This window comes from Schistocerca americana, chromosome 2 (genome assembly GCF_021461395.2).
Source record: "Schistocerca americana isolate TAMUIC-IGC-003095 chromosome 2, iqSchAmer2.1, whole genome shotgun sequence".
In the NCBI taxonomy this organism is placed as follows: Eukaryota; Metazoa; Arthropoda; class Insecta; order Orthoptera; family Acrididae; genus Schistocerca; species Schistocerca americana.
Genome location: NC_060120.1, coordinates 461,354,820 through 461,373,942, shown reverse-complemented (window position 1 = coordinate 461,373,942; position 19,123 = coordinate 461,354,820). Strand labels below are relative to the sequence as shown.

The following is a 19,123-nucleotide window of genomic DNA, read 5'->3' as shown; positions in this document are numbered from 1 at the left end:
GTAAGATAAGTACACTTTTCATATTACTGTTACTGCTGAATCCCCATACATCTATCCCATAGCTTAGATGGGATTCAAATAATGCAAAATGTATTTGTCTAAGAGTGGTGATGTTACAAAAAGGTGTCAGTTTTCTTAGGACATATATGATAGTACATACCTTCTTGCAAATATCATTTTTGTAAATCTAGAAATATGCCACATACATGTTCTTTATTATCTATTGCTTGAGTGACACCTTCAATTAAGTTGGATGCTGCTGTAATGGTGGATGACCCCTCGACAAACCCATACTGCCCCTTAGAAATCACTTTTTTGCATTGCAGGAAGTTCCAGATTCTTATGTATATTACTTTCTCAAAGATTTTTGATATTATTGGAAGAAAAGAAATGGGTCAAAAGTTTTCTACTAGATTTCTGTTTCCTTTTTTAAAAATAGACACAACTCGAGCAATTTTCAACTCATCTGGAAATAGACCATCTTCCATATGAAAGTTGATAACTGTTGATAAAGGTGATGCAGTTTTATGTGTACAATTCTTAAGAGTGTCCAGACTAAGACTATCATATCCTGCTGCATGGGAATTCTTTAAGCTACTCACCGTTTTAATTATTTCTTCTTTACTTGTTGGCATCAAAAGTATACTTCCTGACACTGGTGATCCTTTGAATTTGTATTTATGATTTTTAAGCTGATTGTTTATGGTGGAGCCAACAGAAGCAAAGTAATTGTTAAATAGATCTGCTATCTTATTCTGATCAGTTTCTATTGTGCCGTTTATCACCAAGTGATTTTCAGTTGTATGTTTCCCAAATTTACCTATTTCTCTATTTATTAGTGACCATGAAGTTTTGGAAATATTATTTGAGTTTTGAGTGATACTTTCAAAATGTTTCTGTTTTTCCAAAATTAGGAGGTCTACATAGTATTTCTGATACTTTTTGAACTCTTCTTTTAATTTTTTATTGCTCAAGTCATTTAACATAGCATACTCATACCATCTTAGTTTTTCTCTAGCCTCAGTGACTGAACCTGATATCCAGTTTTGGGTTACAGCATGTGACTGAATTTGAATTCTCTTTTTTTTAATGGTCAGGCTTGGTTGAGAATGTAGTATAGTTCACTTGAGAATTTGCCATAAATATAATGTGTCATTAGAATACTGTTCCAATCCACATATTATTCAAATGAGTTGTATATTGGTCTGTATTCATCCTAATATATCTGTAGCAACTATGTGTAGGAACTTTTTTTTTGTGCACACTTAGTTCTACTGCGTGGTGATCTGACAAAGCACTTATAATAACAGAAGATATAATACTGTATAATTGGTAAATGTCTGTTGTGATCTGAAAAAGCACTTATAATAACAGAAGATGTAATACTGCATAATTGGTAAATGTCTGTTGCAATAATGTCCTTGTTTCAAACTAGAGTAGCTTATCTGGATCTTTGCACACTTTTGTATGTTGACACCAATTTCTTTTGATAGCCTTCTTACGGAATTCTATGGGCTGTTTCTGATTGCAGCTCTCACTCTTTAAATGGTTTCTTGACTGTATACAGATCTATGCTTAGTCATACACTTAGCATCAACTGTACTGCCACCAGTTCTGTGGGATTCAACATGTCACTGAACTGTTTTGAGAAGGACATACACTACCACCAAATGTAGCACAAAACTTTCTTTGAGCAACAATAACTGAGTAATTGCTAGCAAAATAAAATTTCACTACTGCTGATCACCGTTGTTTATTCCCTCTTTCCACGTCAGGCCACTAAATTTCACAAACATTGGTCTTTATCTTCATGTGAAACAAACAGAAAAAAATTTTACCACAAAATTTTCAATATAAATGTGGTCCTCAATTAATTGTATTCCTCTAGGTTGATTGCCCGGTCTGCATAAGATTGACTGTATCCCTTTTTTTCATTGCCATAATTCTAACCTGGATTCAATAATGTGTTTTATTGTCAAAAAATGATCTTGTAAAAAAATATTCTGCACAATTCAAGTTGCACTAGATATTTTAGCAGCTCTAGTTTCTGTATTAGGTGATACAGTTCAGGTTTTCATAACAAGAACATGACCTTTGGACTTTTCATGTCAGAAATTTGGCAAGTCATAAAATGTTACTACAGATCTATGAGAGTAAGCATCCCACTCATCACCTTGTTTGTTAAAGGGTGGGAAAGCTGTTAGCATGGGTGCTGTAGAAGGTGCATTAATGAATGCTTGCACTGCCTGTAACATTGCTGCCATTAGCTCTTGATAACCCTGCATGATTTGAATTAGTTGTTGTTGTAGTTGCTCCATGACTGAAAACCCACAATCTTGCCTAATCATAAAATGTTCAAAGTCTGATTTGTGCACATCACAGGTCCCCCTGTCACCATTTTTGTAAAGGTGATTTACATTCAAAGCTAACTGAGACTTGCCCTAGTTTTTTCATCACACTGAGATATGTTACAGTACGCTTATTGGAGCAGAGCAGCTATTTTAAGTAAGCATTCTAATCAAAGTCCAGTCCATAGTTCAGAGTTCTGCTAGTAACTAACAGAATGTGAAGGGTAAACACCTGTAAAAAAAGTCCATAGTGAAAACCAAACTACCTAGATCGATCAGCACACATTTTCGCTGATCAAATTGCATCTGATTCAGACTAGCTCTGAGCCAGCTTGTATGCAGGAGCCATTCTGGTGACAAGTGCCATCTGCTCAATGGTGCCACTGTGGTCAACAGATACATTGTGCCAACTATTCACTTTCCATAATGACGTCAGGTGGCACCATTGCTGTTTTGAAAGATTGCTTTCATAGACATAAGTGTTGTCAGCCACACTCAGCAAGGCTTTGCATGTAAATGCAAAATGGGTACTACAGTAAGTATAGGCTGACGAAGAAAGAACTATGACTTGCTTGTCATAGGATACTAACATTCAAGTCACTGAAACATTAATCACGAGATTATTTTATTGAAGTACAAGGGGAGCATCACATCTTCTGAACTATAATGGGTTATTAACAGTAAATACTATGAGAGAATATATGTGATACTAATAACAAATTAAATACATTAGCTACTGAAACAATTAAATAGTTCTCTCCAAGTTTTCAAATGAGATAAACAGCAAAAGAAACAGAATCCTATTGTCTAACATACTCCAGGACATTCTCCAACTTAAATTCCAATTCTCTGTTATTATTTTTAGTCCATAATATGAAACTGTAATCAGTGTTGTACCATTTGATTTGCAGAACTGAATAAGGTGTTTTATTTTTACTTCTTTTACAACTTATATTCAGTTAAGAGAGAGAATGTACATCTGTACAAATTTTGTGAATGATTGATTTTAATACAATTTACAGTTTCTTTGGTTGATGTAAATCACCTAAGGTTGATAATAATATGCTGAAAGAATTAAACTTGCTTCTCTGTTCAGTAGAGCATTAGTTACATGTAAGGCAAACCATAATGAGCCTAAAGTAGAACCATGTGGAACTCCACCAATTATTTCCCTCCAATCAGAAAAATGTTCTTGTCTGTATGTTTGAATTTATGTACAATAATCTACATCATTTTTGTTTGGTGTGACATGAGACTTCTTTCAGCTACATTATTAACTGCACAAAACACTACTTTTTCTAATATAAATGTTGCAATAGACACAATCATGTGGCTTGAATGGCTTGAACATGTAACATATTTACTAACAGCAATAGAGGAGCCATTGAGTGGTAGATCAACACATTTAAAAGTCAGCTGTTGGATATTATCTAGGTATCAGAGAAAGTCCATGGCTGCTGTCATCTCCAGATGCTGTGACCACATATTATTCCATCCCAGATTTTCCATTGTTGCATTTTACAGTTTTATTATTTACTGGTTACTTAACTTGATGAATAAATATGAGGCACATCCAGAAAGTAAGTTTCCCTATTTTTTTAAACAAAGACAACATAGTTACATGAAAAACTTTATAGCCAACAGGTACAGAAATGTTTGAGCTATTTTTCAATGCAGTGAGCAAAAGAATTGAGACACTTGTCATATCATGGGATCAACTTTCGTATTTCTGTGTCATAGAAGCCTGCCATCTGTGAATGGAATCAGTGTGTGAAAGTCACTTCAATTCTTCATCATTGTCAAATGCCGGCCAGAGGACAGGAATTTCTTGAGGTGCAAGAAAAGATGGAAATTGCTGGGAGCAAGATCAGTACTGCATGCTGAATGATCAAACAGCTTCCAGCAGAACATCTGCAAAACATTTGCTGTGCACCAAGCTGTCTGGGGACGAGCATTGTCATGGAGTAGCACAACATGTGCATTAAGCATTCCATGCCTCTTGTTCTGAATGGTATGTCACAGTATCCGCACTGTTTCACAGTATTGGTCAGCATTCACTGTTTCAAATCTGGGCAAGAAATCAATGAACAGAATACCCGTCCTGTCCCAGGGTACTGTGCACATCACTTTGTGCACTGACACAGTATGTTTGAGTTACGTCTTGACCAGAGATCCACTGTGATACCGGTGCATTGAATGCTGATTTTTTTTCTGGGGTCAAGTGAGAAATCCAAGTCTTGTCACCCATGACAATCCTGTTAAGGAACGCATCACTGTTATCATGACATCACTGCAGAAATGTCAGTGCTGTTCGGTGTCAGGCTTTTTGGCACCCACTTGGCATGCAATTTCTTTAATAGCAGGTGCTTAGTGACCATTTCATGTAACAAGGATTGCAATATCTGTGGAAAATGGCTGCTCAGCACTGTAACTGTGAAGCAACAATTCTTCAAGATGTGCTGCTCACCAGCTCACCCAGGTAATCATTGATGAGGGATGATCACACACTGTGCTCTTCATCATGGACACTTTGATGACCTTAGGAAAAAGACCTACACCAGTGACACATCATATGTTTGCTCTTGATCTTGTGCCATAGACCTGAAAGAGCTCATGATATTTTGGTGGGTGCTATGTTTTTTGCATGAAGGAACTTTATCACTGACCAAACCTTGTAGGCGGCAGGAGAAGAGATAGGAGACACCATTCCAGGGTACTGCTGCCATGGTACTGCCACCAGGCAGGAGCTGTCCAGCTGGCGTTTTATTGTCACATCGTAGATCTATTGTGCATGCATGATTTTCCCAGCTAAATATGCCTACTTTAAAGAAAATAACATCGGGTAACTTACTTTTGTGATGCACCTCATATATAAACAACAAGTTTTGTTCAAGGAACCATTCTAAAAAGTAAACTGTGACTTGTTAAGAATATTATAATCAAAGAAGTTGGACACTACTCTACCATCATCTCAAAAATATTACTAATTGATATCAGCAATGAAAGTGGACAGTAACTAGTGGAATATTTCCTACCGGCTCTCTTATAGGTTGTTTAACTATGATATCTCTGTGAATATGTCTTGATTTCAGAAAGAACAGCACATTACATGAATGATACAGTTCAGTGTTTATATCACTGATATAATAAATTTCATACAAAAGATCAGTGAGGAAGGAAATTGCAACTAGCCACACCATTTTTGAATGAATAATTTATTTCTCTGGAACTAGTTTTAGGTCTTCCCCAATCATCAGATGACAGGAAGGTTTCTTCATACAAATTTAATCTTTTAAAAAAATTAGGAACAGTTTTGATTTATGTATTACAAAATAAAGATCTGTGTCATTGATCCATATCATGCTAAACCATGAGCCAGAATGTAGTTCAGCACCTCACACATCAATGAAACAATACTTTACACTGTAATAACAAAAGAGAAATTTGTCCTCAAGATAAAAATTTGAAATTTTTACATGAAAGCTATGCTGTCATTTGATGATGAGTCTAATCCCAAACCTAGTTTCAAGTAAATAAACTATTCATTCTAAACAGCATGTCCAATTGCAATTTTCTTCTTCATTGATTATCCCAGAAACAGCTGTGCATTTCTAAAGCTGTCATGGATAAAATGGGTGCTTTTATTTGTAAGAGAGGTTATACAGTTCTTAATTTTAGAGGGTTAATTGGTGACTTATTCAGATAATTAAATGTTATATTAACTGCTTTTTCAACTCATAATGATTGCCAGCAATGGTTAAGAAGTGATTCTATATACAAATATAAATACTGGAGTCAGTTTTATAATCACTTTATCCTCAAAACCTGAAATTATGAAAGATTATTTATCTGTTACAGAGCTACTTTTTACATGAAGGCTATTTGAGTGGTGTGTCAATGAGCAAGGAGAATGTTCATCTGCTGCCAGAATTTCAAGATGTACTTAGGTTTTATGGTTATAGCCTTGAATCAGAAATGACCACTCAGTCACAAACAAGTACAGAAGTTACATTAAATACATCATCTCCTGCAACAGTTACTATCACGACAGAAGAACAAACTATAGATACTAAAGGAACAACAGACATGTCTGATTTGACTACTTCTGTAAATGTTGTGCCTCCTTCAGTGACCACCAGCCCAAATTTGCAAACTATAACACCGACAAAATTTTATGAATCTACTGATTTCAGTTCTGACAACATTGCAAACAATATTACTACAATAGCCCCTGAAGAACTTCAAACAACTATAACACAACAGCCTAGTGTGGTAACAGAGACACCAACAATATTTGTGAACAAGGAAGAAACTGAAATGGTCACTAATCCCACACCTATAACCACACAAAGCTCAGTTACACAGAGTAATGGTATCTCAGTAGAAGCAACAACAACAAATGAGGTTGGGTCCACATACTTTCCACAGGTGACAGAAACACTGACAACATCAAATCCAAAACCAGGAAGTACTACAGAAACGGTACCTCCAAGAGAAGAATCAGTTTCCCCTGAAAATCAGAGCACCTATAGCAGTGTTTCCACTATGACACTTGCAAATACTGAGTCAACTGACTATACATTCAAAGAACCATTAACTTCTGAAGGAGATACAACCACCACTGAGGCAATCACAACTGAATTTGGACTAGCTACTACAGAAATGCTGTCTGAAATACCAAGCACAACAGTTACTTCTTATGCAACTAATGAAGTAACAGAAGCAAAAATGAACAATGATAATTCTAATGATAATACTGAGATAACTTCCACAATATTTACAAGTTTAGAAATGAATGATGATTTGCATTTTACCAGAGAAACAGCTACAGAAACAACTACCAAAGCTGAGAATACTGACAGAGAAAGAAGGGAAGTTGAAGGTAATTTTGTTTTTTGTTTGTATTTCATATAATTTACACTTTTTGTTATTTGTATTTAAACTAATAGATCCTATTAATGTTGGTAATATTCATACTATGGTTTAAGAATTACTGCACCTTTTATCATAAATTTTAAAGTGAGTGTTTCTGTATGTCGTGAGATTCCTGTTAATGGAACAACAGTGAAATTGTAATGCTTTGGTTTCTCTGTAGAAACTTGTCTGGTATCTTCCATTAAGTAAACCAAATAAAATCTCTATTTCTGTGTAGCATGGAAAGTAGTGGAGAGAGCTAAAAATTACTAATCTGACTCACACAGTGGGTAAGTTTACTTAGAGGTGTGATAGTAAGAAAGCCATGTAATATCTCATTCACCTGTGGTAGCGATTCAAAATTTGATTGCAACTGAAACTCTCATCTAATGTGAAATCTGTTCTGTAATATAATTTTAAGTGGCAAAAAGTCTCAAAGTTGTTGATATTCAACATGAAATGTGTGTTGTATAATGTAAGGATCAAATGTGGTGAGTGTGAATCAGTGATGATATTTTTTTGAGAATGGAAAGTCAAATGTTCAAGAAGGTGGAAGAACTGGTGTATATATGTACTCAGCAGTGAAAAAGTAAAATTTGTGAAAAAAAGAAAGAGAGAAACTGTATCAGTGGGGAGAAAAATGACATAGACTACATAGAGTGAGAGAGCTGATGCAATAAAAAAAGCATACTATAAAACAAATGCAAATGTAACTTAGAGAAGAATATTTCATGATCAATGAAAATATGTACCAGAATTAGATTTGAACTCGGATCTTATGCTTTTCAAAAGTGGTTGTGTTAATCTTATAGGCCATCTGAGGATACCTCCAGGATCAACTGAAATTTTCAGTAACATTGATGTTGACTTCTTATTACTTCATACAACCATTGTATGATGGTTGCTCACAATAAGCAGGAGATCCAGTTTTGATTTCAATCTACCACAATTAAATCATTAGATGGGCCAGATTCCCATAAAGTGGAATAAGTAAAGAAAACATGTAAAATAAAAAGCTGTATACATGAATTTGCTCAGATATAAAACCACATGTAACAACTATGTTCTTGGAGATGACTGTACAGGATGTCGTAGAAGTAATGGTCAATACTAAGGAATGTGACAATAATGATCATTCAAAGCAAAAAAAGTCATGTGAGCATGGTCTTTAAATTGGTACCATAAGAGCTATGAGCACTTCTTCATCTTTGATACTGTGAAACAAATTTCTTGTACTGCAATCTCTTTGATTTCCATATTTTGGGAAGAAGTAGTATTGAACAAAACAAGAAAAAATTGTGCAATAAACATGGACTTTGAAATGCATACATTTAAAGCTGTGAGCACGGGTTCAGTAGAAGAGCTGTGTTTCACAGTAGCAGGGATAAACAAGTGCTTGTAGCTCTTAACGTACACACTTTAGAGCCCATATTTACTAGACTTTTTTTTCTTGTTTTGATCCATGCTATCACATCTCAAAATATGGAAAACAAAGAGCTTACAGTAGAAGAGATTTATTCCACAGTGTCAAAGATGAAAAATTGCTAATAGCTCTTTAGGTTCAAATTTTAGAGTCAATGTTTACTAGACTTTTTGGCTTCAAATGAACATTGTTGTCATATCTCTGAATATTGACCATTCCTCTTGAAAAACTCTGTATACTGGAAATGTCAACATCTATTTGTTAAAGATTAGAGTTGTTGTTGTTGAGCATAGTCTCTGTGGAAATTATTTTTACTTCTAGTATTATGGTTCAAGAACTGTCCTTTTCTGATTATTATGCTTTATTGTCCGTTTTTTGCAATGTCATTGAGGGCTGAATTCAATTTTAGTTTGAAAACAAGGCTGAGGAAACCCTGAACAAAATCTTTTTGAAGAAAACATCCCAGTAGTCACTTCCAATGCCTAAGTTATGCAAATGTATACCAGAAGAAAATGAGCAAGATAGATAAGACATTGGACTCATATTTCAGATGACCAAGTTTAAAGTCTCTAGTTGAGAATGCAGATTTGGGCTTTCTGTGATTTCCTACAATCACTCTGGGTGACTGCTGAGATGATTTTTTAAATGCAGATACCACTAAGTTCCATTCACACCATGGTTCAAACCTAGCTTGTGCTCCATCTCTAGTAGCCTCAATGATGGAAAGGCATGAAACTCTTAATTGTACAAGCTAAATCAGAATCTCCACATAAGCATTAGAATCAGGTATTCCAGAATGCATGGCAGTGTTCACTTGCTGTGCCACCTTTCAGAAATCATCTTGCTAACAAAAATCTTATAATGTAAGTGAATAGATATAAAATCTACTCACCAAGTGGTGGCAGGAGAACACATCTAAGGATATTGAAATTTGCAAGCTTTTTGAGCCAGTGACTCCTTCTTCTGGCAGAAGGGTTGATGGGGAAGGAATAGAGGTGAAGGAAAAGGACTGGTGAGGCCTGAGAATTGGGGAGAGTTCACAGAAGTCACCAAGAACCCTGGGTCAGGGGAGACTTACTGGATGGGATAAGAAAAGACTGATTGTTGATGACTACTTTGGAGAAGATTTGAAAATCTGAGAGCTTAAAGACGGAAGATAGCATAACATGCAAGGCAGAGATTACTAACAAAACATTGTGCATGAGTAATAAGAGCAGAAAGCTAAATGCACTATATATGGTGTAGGTGGGGGCTGGGGAAAAATAGTCAGGTCAGAAAATAAAAGATATAGAAAGTTTAAAAGGAGAGAAGAAAGTTAAGGAGTGAAGTTTCTTTTTCTTTTGTTTCCTGATCCATCTATTTCCTCCCAACCTCACCCCCCCCCCCCCCTGTCCCCCCCCTCCCACCATCCCCCTTCCCCACCTCTATCACATATAATGTACCATACTTAGCTTTCTGGTTTTATTAATTCATGCATGATATTTTGTCAGTAATCTGTGTCTTGCATACTATCCAACTTTCCACCTTTAAGCTTTCAGGTTTTCAAATCTTGTCTGGTGCATTCTCCAACAATCAGTCTTTTCTTCTCAGCCCATCCAGTAAGTCTCTCCTGACCCAGTGTTATGGGCAACTTTTTTGAACTCTCCCCATTTCCTACACCTCACCAGTCCTTTTCCTTCAGTCCCCTTCCTTCTCCCTTCAACCTTTCTGCCAGAAGAAGGAGCCACAGCCTCTGAAAGCTTGCAAATGTCAATGTATGTGTGTTCCCCTGCTGCCACTTGGTGAGTAGATTTTTTTATCTATCCAATTACATTATTTTTTTCAAAATCCATTATTTTCATTGATATGTCAAAAATCTTAGAAAGGGTTGAGGCAACACTCAAATGTCAGAAGATGGAATGGTTCACTGGAAACAAATATATGCCAGCATGTGTCATGAATGCCATAAATCTCTGTCCTTACTCTAATTGTACTTGCTTTCTCCTTCTTCATTATTGTGCAGGAAATCAACAATATGGAGACAGTATACTCATTAGAGTAGTAACAAATTCTTGATTTGTGTAGGCATATAATGTTACATATTGTGGGTGTCTTATTTTTTTTATGCCTTTGTCCCATACCTATGCATAGTCAGCATGGCTACTATTGACTATTTTCCCCAGCCCCCACCTATACCGTATATAGTGCATTTAGCTTTCTGCTCTTATTACTCATGCACAATTTTAAGGAGTATCTGGATGCCCTTCCTGCCACCACCCCATTACCTCCCAGAAGGGAAGTGTTTTCCAACTGTCTGCATGTGGTGTTACCCATGTGAAAAAGCACAGACATTTTCTAAGTGTGTGTTAATTATGTAACTGAGGTTGGACTTGGGTACCAGCCCAATATTCACCTAGTCAAATGTGAGAAGCTACCTAAAAACCATATCCAAACTGGCAAGTGCACCAGCCCTCATCATTAATCCACTGTGTGGATTTGCTCTGGGGCCAATGCACCTGCCCAAATCTTGAATGTGGCATGTTAACCCATGCAGCTATCCCTACAGGTAATTTTATGTATTGTGATGATATAATGATATCATTTTCCTACAGTCGCATATGCAGAACAGAAACATAAAACTTGGTTCAATCAGATTTAATAGTAAATAATTATCAAATACCTTAATATATTCATTCTTAGTCAATTAAACACATTTTAATGTATAAAAATTAATCACTTTTTACAGGGTATAGATCAGCTTGGCAGAGCACTTTGGTGAAAATAGGACATATTGCAAGAAGACAGACATGTCACATGAATCCTTGTTATCCATTTTTGATTGATGGGATACAAGAGGAATATGTTCCTGTCATGTCTCTTACTGCTACATTTCGATTTGCTTATCTCAGAAAACTCCATGCTACTGCTTTAGAATTCCCACTTGATGTGAGTAATGCTAACTTGTTCAAGTAATATGTAAACTGTGTGCAGTTACTAGTAGTCAGTAACAAGATTTTTTATTTTTTACCAGAATCACTGTTTAGCTTCCTTTTTTTCTGTGACATCTGTCTTGGTGTAACAAAGGGATAAAATGCGGGATGACATAGTCGCTGTGAAGGTGACAATGATCCAGTGTTATGAAATTTTTGTAAATATGGCAACTTTCTCTGATTGCAAATATCTGTTTATTAAGTTGAATAAAAAAATATTTGTGATCAGTGACTGTTGTGACATTTAAGAAAATGAAATATGAAGTCCCTGTTGAGAGGGTACTGCACTTGCTTAAAATTTTGTATCACAACAGATATCCCTGTCATGAAAAGTCTGATTACAGTGAGTGACATTTGGCATGGTATTCAATATTGTTCATTAATAACTTCATTATGAACATGGCTATGTTATTTGAACTTAGTGAAACAAAAATCAGTAATATAGATAGTTTTGGGAAATGGAATGGAAGCACTTCATTCAGTTTGTAAAAAGTCAAAACACTACTTCAGCAATACATGGAAGGGAACATAATGAATATCAGCACAGGTTTGTGTCAATAGCAGGAATACAGTGCTCCTAATTTACAAATTCTGCACTGTTAAGTCAGTGTAGATTAATTTTGCTACAGCAAAAGATGTCATCTCCACGTAAATTGAGATCTAACAGTTATTTTTTTGAAGAGTGCTATAAGGAAAATGGAGCACCTCTCTTTGCACAAAAATACTGTTTCTCTTATAGATCCAGCTGCAGAATTTTGTAGTGGGCCAAGGAAATTGTAATTTTTATAGGTAATGGATAAAGATATTAAATAGTTCTTATTTGTTATAAATTACGAATAAAAATGTTATCATTGAATGTAAACAAAATGAGCTCCTGTAATTCTCTTAGGTCAGACATCCACTGTTTGTTCTCTGAGATATTCATACAGGAGCATAGTACATACACTAACTGATCAAAAGTATCTGGACACCTATTAGTAAACATTAATATAGGCTGAGTCCACCATCTGCCTTTATGATAGCTTGAATTCTGCTGGGGATCCTTTCAATGAGATGTGTGAATGCCTGTGGAAGTTTGGCAGCCCATTTTTCCTCAAAAGCTACAACCAGAGAAAGTAGTGGCACTGGACCTTGGAGTCTGGAGCCAAACTGACATTCTAATTCACTCCAAAGGTGTACCATTGGGTTCATGGGTTCAGGTTGTGACTCTGGACAGACCAGGCCATTTCAGAGATTTTATTCATCATAGACCATGGTCTCACAGATGCTGCATTTTGACAGGGTGCATTGTCTTACTGGTGAAGATAAACAAACAATGAAAAGTCCAGGTTGGAATATCAATAATTATGGAAAGAATAGACTGCTACTCACTGTAAAGATGACACAGTGAGTTGCAGACAGCTGCAATGAAATGACTGTTACACATTAAGCTTTTGGCCAAAGCCTTCATCAGAAAAGAAAAACACACATGCTTTCACACAAGCAAGCACACCACACACACACACACGACAGGGCAGCCAGAGAGAGCGTTCAGGTGTATGTAAGGTGTGCTTGCTTGTGTGCCTTTTTTTTCTGATGAAGGCTTTGGGCAAAAGTTCTGTGTACAGTCTTTTCCTTGTGCCTGCCTGCAACTCAACATATCATATTTGGGGTGAATAGCAGTCTATTCTTTGCATAATTATTGATACAAATAATTACTGTCTCCAGATTGTTCTTCGGCTACATGCAGCACATGATGCTGTAAAATGCTTTCATACCCATCAGCATGTAGCAATTTGTTAAGAACAATAAGGAGACCACATCCTAACCACAAAAACACCCCTTTACCATAGCTCCACCTCCTCTGTACTTCACTGTAGGTACTACAGGTGATGGCAGGTTATGTTCTCCAGGCATTTGCAAAAACACTAACCCTTCCACCAGACTGCCACAGGGTCCAGCATGATTAATCACTCCAAATCACTCATTTTCCATTTTCAGTCATCCATCATCTAGTGGTATCACTCTTTACACCACCTCAAGTGTCACTTATCACTGACTACTGAAATGTGTGGCTTATGAGGAGCTGCTCAACCACTGTACCGCATTATTTTTAATTCCCTGTGCACAGTCATTGTGCTAGCAGGGCTTCTGGTAGCATTTTGGAACTCATGAGGAATCCCTTCTTCTGATTTCACACATTTTTTTGCAACCAACCTCTGCAATGCTTGACTTTTATACTGCCAGGTCCACCTCTCTTGAGCTTTAGTGGTCACTTTGGCATTACATAAGGTGTCTGGATACTTTTGACCAGATGGTTCTGAATGCTGATTCCTGTGAATAATACTACATAACATTAATAATAATAATAATTATCTTGTTTGCACATAACATCTTGATTTGTAATTTTTATACATTTACTTTAACAACCTTACATAAAATAAAATGGATATATACAAACTTAGAAACTAACACATTAGATACTATAGGTTACTATCAGTATTTTAAAATGGATATTAACCACAACTCACCATATAGCAGAGATGCTGAGTCGCAGATAGGAACAACAAAAAGACTGTCACAAATAAAGCTTCAGCCAGTAAGGCCTTCATCAAAAATGGATGACAGACAACTTTCCTTTTCATAATATTGTTACATTCCATCCTGGGTTTTCCATTGTTTGATATTATCCACGACTCGTATACTGGAACTAAATACATTGGAGCCCAAAACTTAAGGACAAAACTAACTTTTGCTTCAAGTATCACTGCCAAGTAAGATAGCTTGATGAAACTTGGACCATACATAAAAAAACTGCTACAGTATAGTACCACAGGTAAATGGAAGAAATGCACAATGAGACAAACAGAAAGACAATAATGACACTGAAGTCACTGAAATTTGTGAAGGTTCCCTAGATATTACAAAAGGCAGGACATGGTTTTTAATAGGGTGTGTGATTATCATGGATGGCAATACATGCTTTTGCAACACACTCACAAGCTGGCCACAAGGTTGGTAAGGAGTTCTTGTGGCACGGCATTTAATTCCTCCACCAGCACAGTTGACAACTGCTGGCCATTGGTGTATTTGGATGTGCAGCAATACATTTCCCCAATACATTCTACCTGTACATGATGGAATTTTGAGTCAGAGGAATGACAGACCAGTGCATTCACTGAATATTCTCTCGTTCCAAGACCTCCTCCACCTGACCATTTCAGTGCTGTCACTCACTGTCTTATGTAAAAATGAAGTCAGTCCTGATAAAAGATACACGTGAGGAAGGAGTATAGATCACAATAATGTTGACTGGTGAGTATCGTGTGTTCAAAGATTTGGAGGGCAGTACTCCCATGCAACATTATGCCCCCCCCCCCCCCCACAGTAACACCTGGACCACCAAAATGATCATACTTGTACCGGGTAATGTTCCTGGGTGCATTATGTGTTCCAACCTCTCACCGTATGAGGGACTTAATGTACCCATAAACATTGTTTAAATGGATTGTTTTGATTGTCAAGGTGTTATGGTGTATGTTGGCATAATATTGAATGGGGTACCGAATTCCAAACCATTGAACACAGTACACTCACCAGTCAACATTATTATGAAACTGAACTCCTTCTGATGTGTGTCTTTTCAGGGGTCCATTCAGCCCTGACTTCATATTTCTGGATGACAATTAGCCACCACATCAGACTGCGCCACTGCAGGCGCTCTTGGGCTGAGAGGATATTCAACAAATAGCCAGTATATATATATATATATATATATATATATATATATATATATATATATATATATATATATATATATATATATATATATATATATATATATATATATATACTTTTTTAAACAAAGATGATGTGACTTACCATACGAAAGCGCTGGCAGGTCGATAGAAACACAAACAGACACATACATACACACAAAATTCAAGCTTTCGCAACAAACTGTTGCCTCATCAGGAAAGAGGGAAGGAGAGGGAAAGACGAAAGGATGTGGGTTTTAAGGGAGAGGGTAAGGAGTCATTCCAATCCCGGGAGCGGAAAGACTTACCTTCGGGGGAAAAAAGGACGGGTATAAACTCGCGCACACACACATATCCATCCACACGTATACAGACACAAGCAGACCTATTAAAAGGCAAAGAGTTTGGGCAGAGATGTCAGTTGAGGCGGAAGTGCAGAGGCAAAGATGTTGTTGAATGACAAGTGAGGTATGAGTGGCGGCAACTTGAAATTAGCGGAGATTGAGGCCTGGTGGGTAACGGGAAGAGAGGATATATTGAAGAGCAAGTTCCCATCTCCAGAGTTCAGATAGGTTGGTGTTAGTGGGAAGTATCCAGATAACCCGGACGGTGTAACACTGTGCCAAGATGTGCTGACCGTGCACCAAGGCATGTTTAGCCACAGGGTGATCCTCATTACCAACAAACACTGTCTGCCTGTGTCCATTCATGCGAATGGATGGTTTGTTGCTGGTCATTCCCACATAGAATGCGTCGTAGTGTAGGCAGGTCAGTTGGTAAATCACATGGGTGCTTTCACACGTGGCTCTGCCTTTGATCGTGTACACCTTACGGGTTACAGGACTGGAGTAGGTGGTGGTGGGAGGGTGCATGGGACAGGTTTTACACCGGGGGCGGTTACAAGGGTAGGAGCCAGAGGGTAGGGAAGAAGGTTTGGGGATTTCATAGGGATGAACTAAGAGGTTACGAAGGCTAGGTGGACAGCGGAAAGACACTCTTGGTGGAGTGGGGAGGATTTCATGAAGGATGGATCTCATTTCAGGGCAGGATTTGAGGAAGTCGTATCCCTGCTGGAGAGCCACATTCAGAGTCTGATCCAGTCCCGGAAAGTATCCTGTCACAAGTGGGGCACTTTGGTGGTTCTTCTGTGGGAGTTTCTGGGCTTGAGAGGATGAGGAAGTGGCTCTGGTTATTTGCTTCTGTACCAGGTCGGGAGGGTTGTTGCGGGATGCGAAAGCTGTTGTCAGGTTGTTGGTGTAATGGTTCAGGGATTCCGGACTGGAGCAGATTCGTTTGCCACGAAGACCTAGGCTGTAGGGAAGGGACCGTTTGATGTGGAATGGGTGGCAGCTGTCATAATGGAGGTACTGTTGCTTGTTGGTGGGTTTGATGTGGACGGACGTGTGAAGCTGGCCATTGGACAGGTGGAGGTCAACGTCAAGGAAAGTGGCATGGGATTTGGAGTAGGACCAGGTGAATCTGATGGAACCAAAGAAGTTGAGGTTGGAGAGGAAATTCTGGAGTTCTTCTTCACTGTGAGTCCAGATCATGAAGATGTCATCAATAAATCTGTACCAAATGTCCAGGGCCTCACTGCGATGGAGCACTTCCATTCACGCCGATCACCTGCCACCCTACCTAAAACCTCTTTCCTCATTACCTTAGCCAGCTCTATCCTGACCCACAACTTCTTCACTTTTGAAGGCCAGACATACCAACAATTAAAGGGAACAGCCATGGGTACCAGGATGGCCCCCTCGTATGCCAACCTATTCATGGGTCGCTTAGAGGAAGCCTTCTTGGTTACCCAGACCTGCCAACCCAAAGTTTGGTACAGATTTATTGATGACATCAACTATTTCAACTCAAGCAACCAACAAAAACTGTGGTTTTGGAACATTGCATAGCTACAGTGGACTCAATGAAATATGAACAAATGGAAGTGCTACAATAGAATTCATTATTTTGTGACTTTATTCTAAAGAGGCCATTGAAATATGAGAGGCCAACAGCCTGGTCAATAAAGCCAGTGGCTTCACTCTCAGGAAGGTGTGGGACCCAATCCTCAGCCAGCTAAAGTCACAGCGTCACCCAAGAGAGACTTCTGTGATTGATAGGGGCAGTAGAAGCACTGAGGGACCAGAGCTTGCACCCAGAATTTGGTGACTGTGGCTACGCTACCCCCCTCCCCCCCTTCCTCCCACTCCCATCCACACCAACACACACCAATCCAGCTGATGAGGCGTGTGACCAGGTAGTGAGGGTATATGAGGGGAGTGATAAGAGTGTAAAGGAGGTGCGATATAACAAAGGCACTTATTCTCCAGGTGCCACCTGAAGATGATGGCAAGTTATGCTGTTGAAATGTCATGTTACATAAATGACTGCACCCTGTTGGAAAACTGAGATCAAAACAGACAACTGATTCATTGGGAAAACTTAAGAGAATACTTTCCAAACATTGCATAGTTGGAGATAGACTTAGGCTGATGAAAAAATGGCAATGGAGGAAGATAAGAATACAAAGACTGAGTGGGTTCTGTAGAGGCAAGCAAGCAAGAGAGTAAGACAGAGCGTGACAGTTAAGAAAATAATGTGAAATGAGTTTATAGCACCAGAATGAGAGAAAAACTCAGGAAGGTTTGTGAGACAGGAAACTAACAGGAGGCATGGAAAGTGAAGCACTATTTGAAGTTGAGTGCATTTTGATCAGCAGATAACTGATCAAACTTATCCCATATCACAGTATATCATTGGTTGTACATAAAAGAAAACAGTTGGTTTTGTTTTGTGTACAAAAAGAGAGCTGTGCATTGACTACAATTAAGTTTCTATATTGTGTAACTCCTTTTATAACAAACACAGTAGCAGTTGTAACAGATCCAACAAGAAGCTAAACATATCAGTTTTTGTAATGACACACAAAGTTCAAAAGTTTCCTCAATTGTTTTATGGTTTTGAGGAGCCTGTTCTTGTATTGTTCAGTAGTGTGCAGGTTTTTCCATCTTTTGTGTAATAGTGTGTAATGTTACTTCTGAACTTTACTTTTAGGACTGAATGATCTTACAAAAATTACACTTTATTTTAATGAAAATTTGTCTTGTACTCTGTATTTCAGAATGATAAGTATAAGCTTCTCTTAATTTTGCCAGTGGACAAATGTGGATTAAAAAGCCTCATATACTCTCTAAGTTTATATCCATTGCGGCTGGTGTATGAAGCTTTGGTTCTCACAAGAGTGAATGCTGTCATACCAACATTTATGGCAGATGGTGATATTTCTCTGTCAACATCCCTAAAAAAGGTATATTAATGTATCAGCATTAAGATCAAATAGCTGACAATAATTAAGTTCCCCATTATGAATCAATTTAAATGATCTTTTTTTTATTTAAATAGGGTTTATTGTGCACAGTGTCTATTTCATTCAAGACAGTATCCCTTGTTAAAATGTGTGAATGCCTCCATAAAAAATTCTTGTATTTGTGTACACAATCATTCATCCCCTCCTGGTAGGTAAGCTATCTCAATTTTAAGGCACTGTTTGTTCCTTATCCTGATTTCCGATTAGAAAAGTGCTCAAAAGACAGATTATTGGTGATCTCAATTGTTAGATGAACAGTATGTGACTTTACACTGTTCAGTTACAAAATTATACTTTTTGTGTACTCTACATTATATTGATTTGATTCGATTGGATATCCGAATATGATACACTGTGGCAGTGTACAT

General features: G+C 37.6%; 1 protein-coding gene across 3 annotated transcripts in view; it reads left to right on the top strand.

Annotated features, from left to right (window-relative positions):
• Positions 1-19,123, top strand: part of LOC124596039 (location of vulva defective 1-like) — a 99,144-nt gene that overhangs the window by 69,006 nt on the left and 11,015 nt on the right. For all 3 annotated transcript variants that reach the window (XM_047135006.1, XM_047135007.1, XM_047135008.1), the window contains 3 exons: positions 6,207-7,230; positions 11,411-11,610; positions 18,510-18,695. In XM_047135006.1, coding sequence (XP_046990962.1) covers positions 6,207-7,230; positions 11,411-11,610; positions 18,510-18,695 — 1,410 coding nt within the window. The remainder of the gene's footprint in view (positions 1-6,206; positions 7,231-11,410; positions 11,611-18,509; positions 18,696-19,123) is intronic.